We start from the raw sequence: 17459 nt of genomic DNA, 5'->3' as shown, positions 1-17459 counted from the left end.
GCCCCAATTCATCATATGTTTGGTGCTGTTATAAATATTTTTTAAAACTCCAATTTCTGATTATTGTCAAGTATGTAAAAATCCAGCTGAGTTTTTGTAATTGATCTTATATCCTTCAACCTTAACTCACTTATTAGTTCCAGTAGCTTTTTTTTCTAGTAGCTTTTTAATAGATTCCATAATATTTTCTACATAAATAATTTATTTTCAAATTAAGGCATCTTTACTTCTCATTTTTCAGTATGGATATCTTTTATTTCTTTTCTTGCCTGATTAAACTGACAATGTTGAAAAGAATTGCTGAGATTAGACTTCCTTGCCTTCTCCTTGATCATGAAACAGAAAGTACTTAGTCTTTCACCATTAGTATGTAAGTTTTTTATAGATATTCTTTATCTGGAAGTTCCTGTCTGTTTCAAACTTGCTAACAGTTTTAATGAGGAATGGACGTTGGATTTTGTCAAATACTTTTTCTTCATCTATTAAGCAGATCATATGGTTTTCCTTTTTTATTTGTTAAAATGGTGAATTTCAATGATCAATTTTAGACTGTTAAATCAGCCCTGCATTCATGGGGTAAAGTATCTTGATCATGATATGTTGTACATTTTCTATATTGTTGGATTTGATTTGCTAAAGTAGTGTTCAAATTTTTTGCATATATATTCATGAATATTCGTCTGTAGTTTCCTATTCATATAATGTCTTTGTTTGGATTTGGTATCAAGGCAATGCTGGCCTCAAACAATGAATTGAGAAGTATTCCCTTCTCTTCAAATTTATGGAAGAATTTATAATTCTTGTTATTCCTTCCTTAAATGTTTGGTAGAATTCACCAATGAATAAATATGGGCCTGGAGTTTTCTTTTTCTTTTTTGTTGTTGTTTTTTGTTTGTTTTGTTTTGTTTTTAAATTTGTTGGGGTGACAATTGTTAGTAAAATTACATAGATTTCAGTTGTACAATTCTGTATTACATCATCTATAAATCTCATTGTGTATTCACCACCCAGAGTCAGTTCTCCTTCCATCGCCATATATTTGATCCCCCTTACCCTCATCTACCACCCCTTACCCCCTTTACCTTCTGGTAACCACTAAACTATTGTTTGTGTCTATGAGTTTTTGTTTCTCATTTGTTTGTCTTGTTCTTTTCTTGTTTTTGGTTTATATACCAGACATCAGTGAAATCATATGGTTCTCTGCTTTTTCTGCCTGACTTATTTCGCTTAGCATTATACTCTCAAGATCCATCCATGTTGTCACAAATGTTCCTATATCATCTTTTCTTACCACCGAATTGTATTCCATTGTGTACATATACCACAACTTCTTTATCCATTCATCTATCGAAGAACATTTTGGTTGTTTCCATATCTTGGCCACTGTAAACAAAGCTACAATGAACATTGGAGCACACGTGTCTTTATGTATAAATGTTTTCAGATTTTTTGGGTAGATACCCAGGAGAGGGATTGCTGGGTCATATGGTAATTCTATTCGTAATTTTTTGAGGAACCTCCACACTGCCTTCCATAACAGCTGCACCAGTCTGCATTCCCATCAACAGTGTATGAAGGTTCCTTTTTCTCCACAGCCTCTCCAACACTTGTTACTATTTGTCTTGTTGATGATAGCCATTCTGACTGGGGTGAGGTGATAGCTCTTTGTGGTTTTTATTTGTATTTCTCTGATGATTAGTGATGTTGAGCATTTTTTCATATGTCTATTTGCCATTTGTATGTCCTCTTTGGAGAAATGTCTCTTCAGGTTGTCTGCCCATTTTTCAATTGGGTTGTTTGTTTTTTTGTTGTTGAGTTTCATGAGTTCCTTGTATATTCTGGATACTAGCCCCTTATCGGAGGCACTGTTTGCAAAAATCTCCCATTCAGGTGGTTGACTCTTTGTTTTGTCGACGGTGTCTTTTGCTGTGCAGAAGCTTTTAAGTTTGATATAGTCCCATTTGTTTATTTTAGCTTTTACTTCCCTTGCCTTTGGGGTCAAATTCATAAAATGCTCTTTGAACCCAAGGTCCATAAGTTTAGTACCTATGTTTTCTTCTATGCAGTTTATTGTGTCAGGTCTTATGCTTAAGTCTTTGATCCATTTTGAATTAGTTTTGGTACATGGTGACAGATAGCAGTCCAGTTTCATTATTTTGCACGTGGCTATCCAATTCTGGGCCTGGAGTTTTCTTTGTGACAAAATTTTTTGTGATGAGACATTCACTACAAATGCTCCTTAAATAGATACATGGCTATTCAGGTTATCTATTTCTTCTTGAGTAGGTTTTGATAATTTATGTCTGTCAAAGGATTTGTCCATTTTATCTAAGTTGTCTATATATATTAAAATTTTCATTACTAATTTATCTTCCTTTCAATAGCTGTAGAATTTGTGGTGAGTCACTTCTCTCATTCCTGATATTGGTAATTTGTGTTTTGTTAGTTTTCCTGTTATTTTCCGGTAAGTTATCAGCATATGAAGGACTCTGGCCTTGTTGAAGAGGCCTATCTCTGAGCTGTGTGGTCTTTGGCTTGGCACAAACTATATTCAAGTTTCTTAACCAGCTTCCTTGGGTTCTGTAGGGTGTCCATAAATGAAATCCATAGCCCCCTGAAACTGAATCAAATTTTGGGTATGAGGAGAGTGACATAGTTTCATCAGAGTCTCACTAAGGTCTGTAATAATATAAAAATTGTTGCTCTGGTATAAACAGACACATAGGTCAATGGAACAGGAGAGAGCCCAGAAATAAACTGATGTATATATGATTAATTTATGACAAAGGAACTAAGAATATACAATGGGGAAAGGATAGTCTCTCCAACAAATGGTATTGGGAAAACTGGACAGCCACATGCAAATAAAATAAAATAAAATAAAACTGTACCCTTATCTTACACCATACACAAAAATCAACTCAAAATGGATTAAAGACTTGATCATAAGACTTGAAACTATAAAACTCCTAGAAGAAAACATGGAGGTAAGCTCCTTGACATTGGTCTTTGTATTTGACACATGATTTTTTGTATTTGACACAAAAAGCAAAGTCAACAAAAATAAAAATTAATAAGTGGGACTACATCAAACTAAAAAACTGCACAGCAAAGGAAACCATCAGCAAAATGAAAAGGCAACCTACTAAATGGGAGAAAATATCTGTAAACCATATGTCTGATAAAGGGTTAATATCCAAAATATATAAAGAACTCACAACTCAATAGCAATAAAACAAACAATCCAATTAACCATGGGCAGAGGAACTGAATATACATTTATACAAAGAAGCCATACAAATGGACAATAGGTACCAGTATATGAAAAGGTATTCAATATCACAAATCATCAGGGAAATGCAAATCAAACCACGATGAGATATGATGTCACACATGTTAGAATCGCTGTCATCAAAAAGATAAGAGATAACCATTGACTAGTAAGAATGTAGAGAAAAGGGAACCTTCGTGCACTGTTGGTGGGAATGTAAATTTGTGCAGCCACTGTGGAAAAGAGGATTGAGGTTCTTTAGAAAATTAAAAATAGTAGTATATGATCCAGCAATCCCACTTCTGGGTATATAGCTGAAGGAAATGAAATCACTATTGGGAAGAGAGATCTACACCCCCGTGTTCATTTCAGCATTATTTACAATAGCCAATACCTAAGTGTCCATTGATGGATGAATGGATAAAGATGATCACACATCCACACACACACACACACACACACACACTCACACACATTATTCAGCCATAAATAAAAAGGAGATCTTGCCTTTTGCAACAACATGGATGGACCTTGAGGGCATTATGCTAAGTGAAATAAATGAGACAGAGAAAGACAAATACTATATGATCTCACTTACATGTATAATAGAATCTAAAAAAGCAAAACAAAACAAAAAACAACCTGAACTCATAGAAACAGAAAACAGATTGGTGGTTGCCGGTGGCAGGCGTGGGGGAAATGGTGAGTCAAAAGGTACAAATTTCCAGTTATAAGATTAGTAAGTTCTAGGGATCTAATGTGAAGCATGGTAACTAGAGTTAACAATACTGTATTGTGTATTTCAAAGTTGCTAAGAGAGTAGTTCTCATCACAAGAAAAAAGTGTAACATATATGGTGATGCACGTTAACTAAACTTATTGTGGTGATCATTTCCCAACATGTACATATATGAAATCATTATGTTGGACACCTTAAACTAACAGAATAGCGTATGTCAATTATATCTCAATAAAACTGGGGGAAGGGAGAACTATTGCTCTTTGGAGGCCAATTGCTCCCAAATACACACCCATGAGGATTATTTTTGATTCGTAATTAATATATAGATTGCTGGACCCTGCTCCTAAAGATTCTGATTCATTAAGCCTGGGATGAGGCCAGGAAATGTATATTTTTACAAGCCTACCAGTGATTGTGATGTAAGGCCAGGATTGGAGAGCCACTGGGGCGGATGACCTGTTACTGAATCCTCAGGAGCTGGAGCATTGAGTGGGCCTGTGTTGCCCTCTAGTGCCTCTGGCTGCTTGCTACACTTCTGTGTACTCGGCCTGAGCGCTGGTGGCCTTGCTGCCTGGTACTGCCCTGAGGTTTCTCGTCCAACTTTCTGGAAGTCTTAGCTCTCGGGCTTTAATAAAAATGTTCATGTATAAAAATGTTGCTGCTCAATAGCAGCAGCTATGCGTCTGTCATGCAGGGAGGCCTGCGGGGTCTCTGCTCCCACTCCCCACACAAGAACACAGGATATGGTGAGGCCAAAAAGGAACACCCACGGAGCCATAGGTAGGGGAGTCATACCACTGCATTCTCTCTGGTGGCACTATACTCTCAATGGAGGCTGGATTCACACTGTCCGCAAACCGCCATCCACACAAGCCAGCCCAGCCACCATCTTCTTGCTAGCCCCCATTCTTTCTCTTCTCTCCCTCTCTCTGCTAGCGTAGCCACAGCAGTTATATTAGTGGCCAATGGCTCACTGGTTACAGCTGACGGCCAACTAGCCACAGCTGATGGCCATGCAATCACAGTTGATGGCCATTTACTACCTGAGCCAGCACCTGTCTATGTGAGGCCGAGAGCCTGGAAACTACTTTCTGGGGCTCTGCCCCCACAGCGTCTCTGTCCCAGCACCTTGACATATCTAAGGAGTTCAGTACTATTTTCTGACATTGAGACACAGCAAAACTCCCTCATGAGGCTTGTATGGAGGGACAACTCACATCAGTGGCATGTCTGTCAGGGTTTTTCTTTATGGGGCTGGGATATGACCCATGGTACATATGAATCAGTAACTGTGAACAGTTCCCTGAGGAAATTCTACTGCTACAATGATTGTGGTGCTGTAGCGTTATTGTGGAAGCAGGGTCTAGCTTTAGCAAGTTTTCTAGAAACACATGAATATGAATCTTTCAGAGTTGTGTAGTCCTCCAGAGTCCACAGGGGCTTCCCATGTACTTCGTCTCCCTTGCTTATAGTTCACTATAAACCATGAGGCAGGAAGGGCAAATGGGAAGATCCATACCCACGTTATTAAAAATGACAGACAGCACATTCATTATGTGAGTGTGCCCTTGTTCAAAAAGATTTCAATCCCATTGACCTATCCACACAAGCACCTTCCGTCAATGAGTACCCAATCAACAAATAAACCTGTACTTGAGAACAATTCTGCAAAAAGGCATAAGATTATCTTTGGTTCTGACTCCTCCGATCTGAGAGGAGCAAGGGCCGGGTGAGTTGCCAGAGAGGAGTTTGCAGCAGCTGGTTTTAATGGCTTAATGGGATGATAGTGACTGTGGGATATCGGTAAGCTAAGTGCACTGGTTGGAGCAGGTGTGAAGTTTGTAGAATTTGATGGTTTTGCCTGGGGCAAGAGGCCAGGCTAATGCAGACTGAGGCAAAAAAGCAGCAGCAGCTGCAGGAAGCCAGAGCTGGCTGGGTAGGATACCTAGTATTCTGTTCACCTTCTCTCCCATTGGTGAGGGAGAGAGTCCCACCCTAAGGTTCTGGGGATGGCTGACACTGGACCTATGAGATTAACAGTTTATAATCATATATATTCAGAGCCCAGGGGAGGAGGACACCAAACACCACGCAGCACCACACTGGTCAGGTTGATGGGAGACAGACTGTTGCAGCAGCGTAGAGGGCAGCAGCAGCTGCAGGAAGCAGAAGCAGGTTGGGTAGGAATAATAAAATAAAATATTCAAGCTACTTTGTAGGTATCTTGACCTGCTACTAAACAGCTGATGCAAGCTGCTTTTTAATTGGTTTTTGCTAACCTGTCATTCAGTGCTCTTTCCTGTATTATGGAATTTGCAAGTTCAGAAAAGATGTTGAAATGGCTCAAATTCATCCCATCTTCAGGGTGAGATTTTCTTAAATTATCTTAAATGTAGGGATCTTGTTTTTAAAAAATTGTTCTATGTGAAAGAACATTGAAGAAAAACATGCACTAATTCATTTCCTTATCAAATCATTTTCAGGATATTCTTCCTTATAACTAATAAAAAGTCTGTCATGCTAATGATTGAGGGTTTTTTGCCTTTTGTTTTTAAAATTATGGTTAAATACACTTAACACAAAATGTACTACTTTAACCATTTTTAAGTGTACATTTAAGTGTATATACACCACCTGTAGGGACAGAGTCCCAGAGAGCAGTTTTCAGGTTCTCGGCCTCACGTGGAAAGGTGCTGGCTTGGGTAGTAGATGGCCGTCAGCTGTAGCGGGTTAGCCAGTTGGCTGCTGATATAACTGCCGCGACTGCGCTGGAGAGTTGAGTCGAGTCAGTCGGTGGGTTGGCAGGCAGAAAAGCGGACAGCAGGTTGCGGGTCATGTGACTCGAGCCTCCAGTGAGATTATAGTGGTATGACTCCCTGTGGGGACAGAGCCCTAGAAAGCAGTTTCCAGGCTCTCGGCCTCACGTGGAAAGGTGCTGGCTCAGGTAGTAAATGGCCATCAATGTGATTGGATGGCCATCAGCTGTGGCTAGTTGGCCGTCAGCTGTAACCAGTGAGCCATTGGCCACTAATATAACTGCTGTGGCTACGCTAGCAAAAAGAGAAAAAATGGGGGCTGGCAAGAAGATGGTGGCTGAGCTAGCAAGAGCGGATTGCAGTTAGGATGGCGGGTTGCGGAAAGTGTGGATCCAGCCTCCAGTGAGAGTATAGTGCCGCCAGCGAGAATATACTAGTATGACTCCCCTATCTATGGCTCCGTGGGTGTTCCTTTTTGGCCTCACCATGTCCTGCGTTCTTGTGTGGGGAGCAGGACCAGAGTCCCCGTAGGCCGCCCCGTACGACAAATGGCGCAGCGAGCAGGGTCTCCTGCACGACACCACCACTATTTTTAGAACTTTTTTATCATCCCAAACAGAAACTCTGTACCCACTAAGTAACAACTCCCTACTCCCCTCTTCCCCAACCCCTGCTAAGGGTGGTTCTTGATTCATGTGAATTAGATTTTTGTCTTTGAAACTAGATTTTTAAGTGTCTTGAGAGAACAGATTGAGTACTCGCCATACTTGTTTGGTCGAGGACTGGATGCTGGAGGCAGGTCCAAATGGCCTCTTCAGATAGTTTGGGCCTGAGAATTTTTTTTTAAATTGAGTAATAGTGTGTTTTTTCCAGGACCCATCAGCTCCAAGTCAAGTCATTGTCCTTCAATCTAGTTGTGGAGGGTGCAGCTCAGCTCCAAGTCCAGTCGCCCTTTTCAATCTAGTTGTGGGGGGGCACAGCCCACCATCCCATGCTGGAATTGAACCCGCAACCTTGTTGTTGAGAGCTCACGCTCTAACCAACTGATCCATCTGGCTGCCCACTGGCAGCTCAGCTGCGGCTCGTTGTCTTCAATCTAGTTGTGGAGGGCGGGATTGAGAATTTTTGAGCTGTGGGACCACTCTCATCGAGGCAAAAGCAGAAAAGCTTAAGGAAAAGCAGAAATCCTGGAATGTTGGAGGTATATCACAGTGTCAATAGGGGCCATAAAGTTAACATTAATTGTTAACCATTGAAATTGGACAGGAAAAAGCTTGCCCTGCCTAAAGGTGTTTAAATTCAGATTTTCATAAAACACTTAGCCACGTATTCCAACCATGATGGAATCAACCAAAAAGCCACAAGTTTGTGGTCGTAAATCAAGTCTTGCCAATAATCCATCTCCATGAATAGGCAGGATGCTATAAGATCTGTAGAGGCCATCTGGAAAATCAAGATCAGAAGTGAGCTTCCTTCATGTGCCTCCCTGGAAGGCAATGTTTACAGTCTCTTCCCGCCCATCTCAAGCTTGATCACACAGACTGGGAAGAGTCTTTCTTTTAAATAACTTAGAAAGTTGTTTAAAAGGATAGCAGCTACGTCCTTCCCTTGCCACATCGGACATGGTCCTCTTCCCCAAACTCCTGATACTGACCACCTGTTTATTGCCTGTGACATCAAAACCCTCACTTTCCAAGACTTAACAAGACATTGCGTGCCCTATCTTATTGTGTGTCTTCTAGTTACCTTCCCCACTACAGGTGACGTAGTTCACGAAGTTTCTCTGACTTAGCCACTACCTCTCTTACAGGGCAGGCAGTATACATAACGACTCAGTTTTCTGGGGATAGATGCCAGACTATTGTCTTAAAGGAGAGAGCTGAGCCATCAGGGTATAGGGAATAGAAAGACTATGAAAGAATATATGCTGCCCATGACCTTGGCACCTTTAAGCCTAGGCTCTGCAACCCATACAAACAACCAGACAATCTCATCTGAACACTGAATCACACGAGCTTCTGTCAGATAATGGCTTGCGATGCTCTGCGTACCTTAGGAAACAGGAGGGCTTTGTGATGCAGTCTGGTCATCTGGTTCCATCTTCTGTGAGGCAGAGATGACAAGGTCTAGAATATAAAGGCATTAGGTTTCCAGACTCTGAAAGCCTAAGAAGAGGATGGCTAGTGAGGTTTAGATTATGTTGAGCCCTATCTTTGTTCCGTGGGATATTGGATATCCTTTGTACACTTATGGCTCCATCATTATTATTGCCTTAATTCTTTGGCAAGTGAAAAAGAACCCCCGAGAATTAAGGTTGGGACCTAACAGAAGCTGTTGCCGGGTAGGGAAACCCAATGACCATGACTGAACTGATTAAGCCTCAAACAAGATTTTACCTCCTGTTTTGTCTTGTTACTCTTACTCCTTGCTTTAATCTGGAGGTTTTCTCATTGCATCTCAGAACAGCTCCAAATTTAGGTGGTTCTAGTTGTTGGTAGACATTTAGATGGCTCAAGTCCTTTGCCTACTAGACCACCCATCCTTTAATCTGTTCCACTTTTTCTCCTATCTCATTCTGATCTCTCCACAGAATTTGTACAGGGAATGAGGGTGGAGATATGGAAGAGCCTTGAATCAGAAATAAGACGAGAAAGGAAACGATGGGGTGAAAGATGTAGAGTAGGGAAAAGGAGACTACTGTATAAAATTGGCATACTGATCAAGTTGGGGAAATATTTGCGGGCTTTGTCTCATTTTAGACATGAAAAGAAAAGAGTGCCCCAGCTTCACTCTAACTTTTTGTCTTTAGCATCACCAGAGAGTCAAACAAATCTATAGACCATCAAGAGGTAAAGTTCCACTTTCTTCTCTGACTCCCCTCCACTGTGGGCGAGGTTCCCATAGAACCCGTTCCCTCTTTGACCCCTGGAGCCAGGTGCTCTAACCACTGAAGGCTCCAATTCCCCAAGTTGACAAATTCTCCCAGAAGACTTTCTTGGGTGGGAAATCAGAACTTGGAAATGTTCCAAAATTCTCCACCTTGCCCCAGAGAATGAAGAATGAGGAAGAAGGTCAGAAGTCCTTCATTGTGTCATTTACTAGTTTTATGACCCTGGAGAGGTCACGTCATCTCTCAGTCTTGTTATCCATAAAATGGCATCTCAAGAGCCTGCCTCACTCACAGCGTGGTTGTGAAGATGTAATGAGATGAGAGCAGGGACAACACATCGTAACTGGTACAGTTGTATGCAGACGTGCCTTAGAGCACTGACTGCTGGGTTTTCAGTCTCCTCTCATTCAAAGGCCTTCACCTGCCTATAGGATATCCCTGAATCCTCTCCTGTTCCATATAACACTGTCTCCTGGTTTCTCAGCTAGGAGACTTTCCTGGAAAGAAGCTGAGAAGCCCTCGGAACTGCTCTCTGTCATGAAAAGGTGACCTCTTGCTCTGTATAGTCTTCCAGCTCCCAGCTTGGCCTGCGATGATTTCTCTGCTTGGCCTGGGGCAAGGATGAGGAGAGGGATGGTGGCAGTGAGGGGACCAGCCCCAATGGAGGCTGGAGCACTTATTGGGAGGGTTACCAGGGCAGAGGGGCATTAGACATCTCAGAAGTGGGGAGGCTCCCAGTTCTGCTCTGGGCCAGGCTCACGGTGCTCCTGGAATTCAGGATTTGAATTAGCGTATAATTCATTAGGCCTCTCCTAGGGTTTGCACTCAGCCACAAGACAACTTATCCAATCAACAGAATGGGTAGATAAGTCACCATTGTCATGTTCTCTTTAGAGCTATACCCTTTCGAGGGCAGACCCGGAACACTGCTTATATTACCTCCTCTGGCTCCGTCTTCCGATCCTGGGACAGCCCTCACCCAGGACCTTACCATCTCATCCTCTTCTTAATACCTCTAGAAAACGGGGTTCTCTCCCAAGAGATTTTGTGTACACTTCATAGTCCCCAGAAAGCAGAGTTCCCACCAGGACCTCATTTTGCACAGTTTGAAATACTACCAGGCTGTGGCTTTTTTAGCCCCAAACGAGACTGGCTCCAGGTTCCACCTGGTGATGCCCCATCAGCTAACCATTGGCTTCGCCATCCCTTGACCCATCTTCTGGTTCAGCTTCTCAACACAAGTCAACCTAGAACTAACCCCACCTCCCAGTCCCTCGTGGCCCTGTGCTCCCATGGCTTGCAGGAGACCTTGCCTAACAAGCTCGACCCTCAGCGCAGCACACCGTAACTTGCCACCTGGCATTTCCTTAGGAAGAAAGGCAGACGAGTAAACACCCAGGGGGTACACACCCCAGGGTTTAGCAGGACTAGAGAGAGCAGGGCTAATCTCCAGGCTACACATTTCCAAAGAGGCACATGTACTCCATCATTCACAGTTGCCATGTTTCCCTTCGCAGCCGGGAATGGTTTCCTCAGGAGGGAAGTGTGCGGAGGCTCCTGTGCGCAGACCCCAGCTGCCAAACCTGCAATGCCACGGCTCTGGAGATCCAGCAGTTGCTGGCGGGTGAGAACACCCCGATCTCTCCCCGTTCACTGGGGCCACCGCAGGGCTCCTCTTGCCCAGAGATTTTGTCCCAGCACTCCCAAGAGCTTTCATTTCCACCTGCAATCTCAATGTCACAACTAGTGGATCAGACATCCTTAACCCGGTCAGCTGCCCAGTCAGCAGATGCAGTCAGCATCCAAGATGGCCGGGCTGAACACAAGCTAAGGCAGGGACTTCGAGCACTAGGTGTATCCTGGGACGCAGGAGCTCTGTCTTCTTTAAGCCTCGAAGAGTGTAGGATTCCTATGAACCATCAAGACAAGAATAGCAACTCTGAATGTGCCCTGGAGAAACAAGGTCAGCAGCCCTCCAATACCTGATTCCCTTTCTTTACCTGAACCCGGAGCTCACCAACCTAAAACACCGCATGGCCCTACATTCCCGTCACCTACTATTCCTATGTCATAAAAGCTGTGGGGTATCTTTAAGTAGAGATATATAAATGCATGCATTTCTACTCCTGAGGGCTTTCAAGATCGGTGGAAGAGTTCCAATGGCAGCTTATGCCATATTGCCCCAAATGTTTTCCAAGCCTTGAGGAAAAATCAACCATTTCTTTCATCATAATGCTATCTCTAAGGCCTCTTTCGAAAAAATGGGCTTTTATCTCCCTGACCTGGGATTCATGGGAGATCAGCCAGTCCACCCAAGCTTTCTGGGTTTTTAAAGGCTCCATTATGGACCCAGAGCAAATATCAATGGAAACAAATCCTAAACTCTATGGCTTTTGTTCTACCTTCTACCACCCTTTGGTGACTAAGTGGTTTCTGTCCATTGCCTGGGGGACACACTGAGGCCTCACTGTGTTATCTGTAGCTCCTCTTTTCTGCACAATGAGTCCCTGGCTTGCCCTGGAGATTTTTCCACCAAAAGGGGCACCCCAGACCCTTTTCCTTCAATGATTTCTTCTTAGTCTCTGTATTGTCTAGAATTTCCTCCACCTCAGTTAGCCCCACCTTCTTCCCACATTTCTGAGTTTGGGCATCTTTGTCTGACTATCAGCAAGCCCATATTAATGTCCCATTTCCAACTCCGGCCAAGTGTGAAGACTTGGAGTGACACCTCCTGCCAGGGCAGCTCCAGCTTCAGTGGGGCTTGCCAGCTTTTGCCCAGAGATATCTGTAGAGGCAGAGAGCTATATAACATGAGCCCTGAGACATGTTAAGTAACCCATCCCCTGACACCCAGGGGCCTACCTGTCTGGCAAAGCCTATTTCAGTCCTGAAGAGGCAGGTAGTGTTTCCCTGGAGCATGCCCAGAGCTGCTGGAGTTCCACCTTCAAAAGTGGTTGGTTCATCAGGTCGATTCACCATTTCTGGTGCCCCAGTTGCTTCTGTCCCCTGATGACCAGCAGCTCCTGCCCTGGAACAGCACAGTGAGTGTTCCCAAGCCTGCAGGCCTAAATGCCAGTGGGGTAGGGACCTGTTCTGATCCATTGTGGCAGCAGGGCCAGCCCACAGTTGCTTGCCCAGGCCAAGGCAATGCTGCAGAGCCACATTGACCACAAATGTGGGAAGATCTGCTAGGGCATTGTCCCTGCCCACATCTGTCCTGGTGGGACTTTAGATCACTGGGTTGGCAGCAGTCCAGGGGCCCTAGAAGCAATTCAGTTCTCTTACACACTGGAAAGAAAGTCCCTAGACATGAAGGCAGCAATGAGCCCTTACATGGATCACGAAGTGACACCCTGAACACAGGCTTTGACCAGCAGCAACAAGCCTCACCAGATGCTATCACTGGTCTCCCTGATCGGCACCTGTGTGGGTGCCCTCCCAGAGGTCACTGAGAAACTGGGGACAAGTTTTGGCCTTCCTGTCAGGGCTTCTAGCTCTTTATTACATAGCTCTCGCCAAGGCCATGGCTCTAGTAATCACTAGCCAGGCAGCCATCAGAGAGATTGTGCCTGGACCTGTGGGAAGTCCAACAGAGCCTCTGGCTCAATCTCACCTAAACAGCAACACATAAGTCCTGAGCCATGCTGTCAAGGTGCCAATGAAACTTGTGCAGACAGTGCACAAGCATCCAGACTGAAGTGCAGGTGGATGGAGATGATACCTCTGGAGAGCCAGACACAGCCTGATAGCCCCGACTCACTCAAGACACCTATACTGGCCAAACTAAATTTTTACCTGAAAAAAGAAACACCTGGAGATACATTTGGGAGGTTTCATAATGACAAAGGAGTCCAGGGAACAAACTGTGGCTGTCCCAAGGATTATCTGTGTCTAGGAGTCCTTTAGGAGTCTAAAATACCATGGGAAGTGCTCGCTTCAGCAGCACATATACTAAAACTGGAACAATACAGAGATTAGCATGGCCCCTGCACAAGGATGACACGCAAATTCATGAAGCATTCCGTATTTTAAAAAACAACAGCAACTATTATTCAAACAAAGTTAAACTAATAAAATGAACCAAGTTTTAAAAAGAAAATACCAAGGGAAAACGTTACCCCAGGAAGTCCCCATCGCACCAGGCATCCCATGTGCCCCAGAATGGTCCACCTTAAAGAAGAACTTGCAATTAAACTAAGGCAGTGCAGCAGAACCAAAAGCAAGCTAATTCCAGAGCAGTCCTTATGGTTCTGCCCACTGGGCCTTAAAAGACCTCACAACCTGTGGGGACATTACAGAGGCCCAGGGGCTTTGTATTCAGCTGGAGGCCAATGTGAACAACTTCAGCCTGGAGGAGTTCTAGACCCCGTAGCCCCAAGTCTCTGCAAGCGTGAAGACAACTCCCTGCCTCAGCAGAGAAAACAGAGGATCCACGGAAACTCAAAGCAGCAGAGAATCACAGAGAAGGGGATGCAGTGTTGAGGCTCTCTCCCACCTGAGAGAACATCCACTCTCCAGAGGCTGTAGGGACACTTCTAAGTAGAACCTCCTGAGCCCCTGTCTTCCCAAATGTATCTCCAGAATCTTTCTCGGGTAGAATTTTAGTTTGACCAAGATCGTTGCCTTGAATGAGTCGGGACTAGCAAGGATCTCTCTGGATCTGTAGAGCCACCGTCTCCATCCTCTCAGCTTACTGCTCCCTGTCAGCACCTTAACCAGCTTCTCCCTCAGCTTGAACTCCTAGAGCATCTTCCAGGATTCCTTGGGGGCAAAGGGTCTAGATAAGAATGGTCTGCAGGGCTGCTAGAGCAAGCTGAAACACCTCACCCAAGTAAGGATTCCTGAGAAAGCCAGATCTGGAGTACCCAGAGCTTAAATGGCCTTACTTTACAGGATCAATTTAAAGGGCCATGATTTGCCAGGCCAAATTTTGCAAGTCTCATATTTAAGGGGAAAACATTCTTCAGCTCCAAACTTTGCAGGGCCACATTTTCTAAAGCCAAGAGCTATAGGGTCTGGTAAAGGCAGCTCATACTCACAAGAGCCCCACCCTTCCAGAAGCTACCGAAGCTGGCTTGGGAAATAAGATGAAGCACTTTCCGCGCTGGAGTAACCCTGAGGTGAAAGGTCAAGGGCATAAGGAATCCATTCTCCTCTCTAAGGATGAGACCGTGGCCAAAACCTTGATAAAAATGGTTGAGAAGAGTCCACCCCCCACCAAAGGCCCTGTGAAGCAAGCTAAGTTGGAGAAGACAACAGAGGATGAGGACAGGATCTTCTTTGATGCCTTCCAGTGCCTAGACAATGAACTCCATCAATAATCCCTTCAGTCTAGCCACTCCTGGTTCCAGTGCCTTCCCCACAACAGCTCCAAGAACTCTCCTCAGCTGACTTGTGCCACTCAACCAGAAAATCCATCCCAGGTCCCAACTCTCACCTCAGCATAAGGCACTGGTCTGTGCAAAGAGAATACCCAGTCCAGAAAGGAGTTCATAGTTTCCCAAATGTCTGCATCCCCATGAAAAAGGCTGTTGTCATCATTTGCATTAAAGTGCAGGTGAGGCAGGACACTCTCCAAATATACTATATACCTCTAAGCAAAGAACCATCTGTTTGTGTCTATTTCTTTTCTTTTTGTGCCTATTTATTTTCAACGTGGTATATGATGGAGAGAGTAGAGGAGGTAGTACTTCCCAAATGGTGTAAGAGCTTAAACCCTTATTTCAGATGGGTCAGCATTCTCTACAACTCTTTCAGCCCCATGCTGGTCTACAGATAAAAGGACTTGAGCAGAAAAGGAAGACTCTCTTCTAAGGTGCATTGAAGGTAAAGATCAGGCTTGAATCTTATGGCTTCCCGTGTTGTCTTTGGGCCCAGAGAAGCAATGTGGACATGAGGATAGTACAGGAAGCAGGGGCCAGGAATCCAGTGCACTTTGGACCCATAGGCACAATTCTTTTTTTTTTTTTTTCCAATTTTTTTTTAAGATTTTATTGGGGAAGGGGAACAGGACTTTATTGGGGAACAGTGTGTACTTCCAGACTTTTTTTTTCCAAGTCAATTTGTTGTCCTTTCAATCTTAGTTGTGGAGGGTGCAGTTCAGCTCTGGGTCCAGTTGCCGTTGCTAGTTGCTAGTTGCAGGGGGCGCAGCCCAACATCCCTTGCGGGAGTTGAGGAGTTGAACCGGCGACCTTGTGGTTGAGAGCCCCGCGCTCCAACCCATTGAGCCATCTGGCCACCCGGGAGCTCAGCAGCAGCTCCTTGACTTCATTCTAGTTGCAGAGGGCGCAGCTCGCTGGCCCATGTGGGAATTGAACTGGCAGCCCCGTTGCCCAGAGCTCGCGCTCTAGCCAACTGAGCCACCCGTCCTCCCATCACCGCATAATTCATAGATAACTTCTATATATGCCCACAATCTAGAGGGAAGGTTTTTAGAGGGGTGTGCTCCATCCGTGAGGAGGTGCTTTGTGTTTATCAAAAGCGCAAAGCTAATATAACAGATGTCAAAAGCAAATGATAAACTCTCCCCTCTATGTGCCCTGTTATTGTTGATTAGATCTTTAAGGGGTAACCAACCCATCTGGGAACCTGCTATAGCCCTGTTTGCCTGTTCGACCTTCATTGCCTTTCAGCTGCATGGAATGAATGCCTCCTAAAACGAAGAATAGTTGATGAGAAAGTCCCCAAAAGGGTCGCAATAAAAATGACTTTGAGCTGAGTCTTGCATTCAACAATTCAAATATCCGAGTATTTTATGTGCTAGACGCTAGGGACACAGCAGTGAACAACACACAGGCTTGCCTCCCACGGAGCTCATAGAATCATGGAGTAGACAGTAAAATAAAAAGTCACTAAAAGCAATGTGATAAGAGCTAAATAGAGGAAGTAAGTAAAAGTGCACAGGAGGGCACTTAACCTCTTCTTGGGGGCTGTTTATGGAAATTTTCCTGGAAGAGGTGATATGCAGACAGTTTCAAAGGATGAGCAGAAATTAGCCAGCAGGAAGGTGGGGCGTACAGAGGCTTCCCAGGCTGAGATTACAACATAAACAATGGCACGGTGTCAAATCAATGGGCATACCATGTCAGGGAACAGTGACGTGCTGGAGAAGTACCAGTAATAATCAAAAAAGTATATAAAAATGTTCCAGGGATCAGAATGAGGTTGCCAAGCTGGAGAACGGATAGCATTAACTCATCCATTTCTTTAACTAATATTGAGCACCTACTCTATGCCAAGCATTTGTATAAGGCCCTGGAAATATAGTAAATAAAAGAGGAAAAAACTTGTGTCCCCAATGAGCTTACATTGATGGTGCACTAGAGAAGGAGATAAAAGAAGCATAAATAAAAACACGTAGTACGTAGAAGCCAACCAAAATAGATGCAAAAAATCAGGATAAGAATTTTGGGGAAGATGCAGATGAGGTACAGTTTTAAATAGGGAGTTCAGCACAGGTCTCACTAAGAAGTTAACACATGAGCATGGACTAGAGGGAGATGAGAGAGTAAACCACATGGATAAACTGAGGAAATGCATGCCAGTCAGAAATTATAGCTAATACAGACGTTGGAAGGTTGGAGCATGCCTAACTTGTTCCAAGGAACAAGGACAGTGAGCCTGAAGCAGAATAATCAAGGGAGAAAGTAGTAGAGAATGAGGTTAGAGCAGTGAAGGGGGCAGATGAGGTAAGGCCTAGAAGGTCATTGCAAAGATGTGGACTCTCTGAGTAAATGGGGGAGCTATCAGAGGGTCTGTTTATATCTGACATATTTTAAAAGGATCATTTAGGCTGTGGTG

General features: G+C 44.1%; 1 protein-coding gene and 1 non-coding gene across 3 annotated transcripts in view; both read left to right on the top strand.

The window, feature by feature from the left end:
* Positions 1-15248, top strand: part of SPATA31F3 (SPATA31 subfamily F member 3) — a 48218-nt gene extending 32970 nt beyond the window's left edge. The window contains exons 1-5 of one of the 2 annotated variants that reach the window (XM_074330665.1): positions 8967-9110; positions 9579-9618; positions 10144-10204; positions 11177-11283; positions 14718-15248. In XM_074330665.1, coding sequence (XP_074186766.1) covers positions 8967-9110; positions 9579-9618; positions 10144-10204; positions 11177-11283; positions 14718-14980 — 615 coding nt within the window. In that variant the 3' untranslated portion in view covers positions 14981-15248. Of the gene's footprint in view, positions 1-8966; positions 9111-9578; positions 9619-10143; positions 10205-11176; positions 11284-14717 lie in introns of those variants that run through there. The other variant, XR_012495838.1, reaches the window with a different exon arrangement.
* On the top strand, positions 13587-13690 carry LOC141571474 (U6 spliceosomal RNA). The gene has a single exon (XR_012496202.1). It is a non-coding gene; the product is annotated as a U6 spliceosomal RNA (small nuclear RNA).
* Positions 15249-17459: the final 2211 nt, after the last annotated feature.

The sequence above is a fragment of the Rhinolophus sinicus genome, linkage group LG04 (assembly GCF_036562045.2).
Source record: "Rhinolophus sinicus isolate RSC01 linkage group LG04, ASM3656204v1, whole genome shotgun sequence".
In the NCBI taxonomy this organism is placed as follows: Eukaryota; Metazoa; Chordata; class Mammalia; order Chiroptera; family Rhinolophidae; genus Rhinolophus; species Rhinolophus sinicus.
The sequence above is the reverse complement of the archived record's forward strand: the minus strand, read 5'-3'. Positions and strand labels throughout refer to the sequence as shown.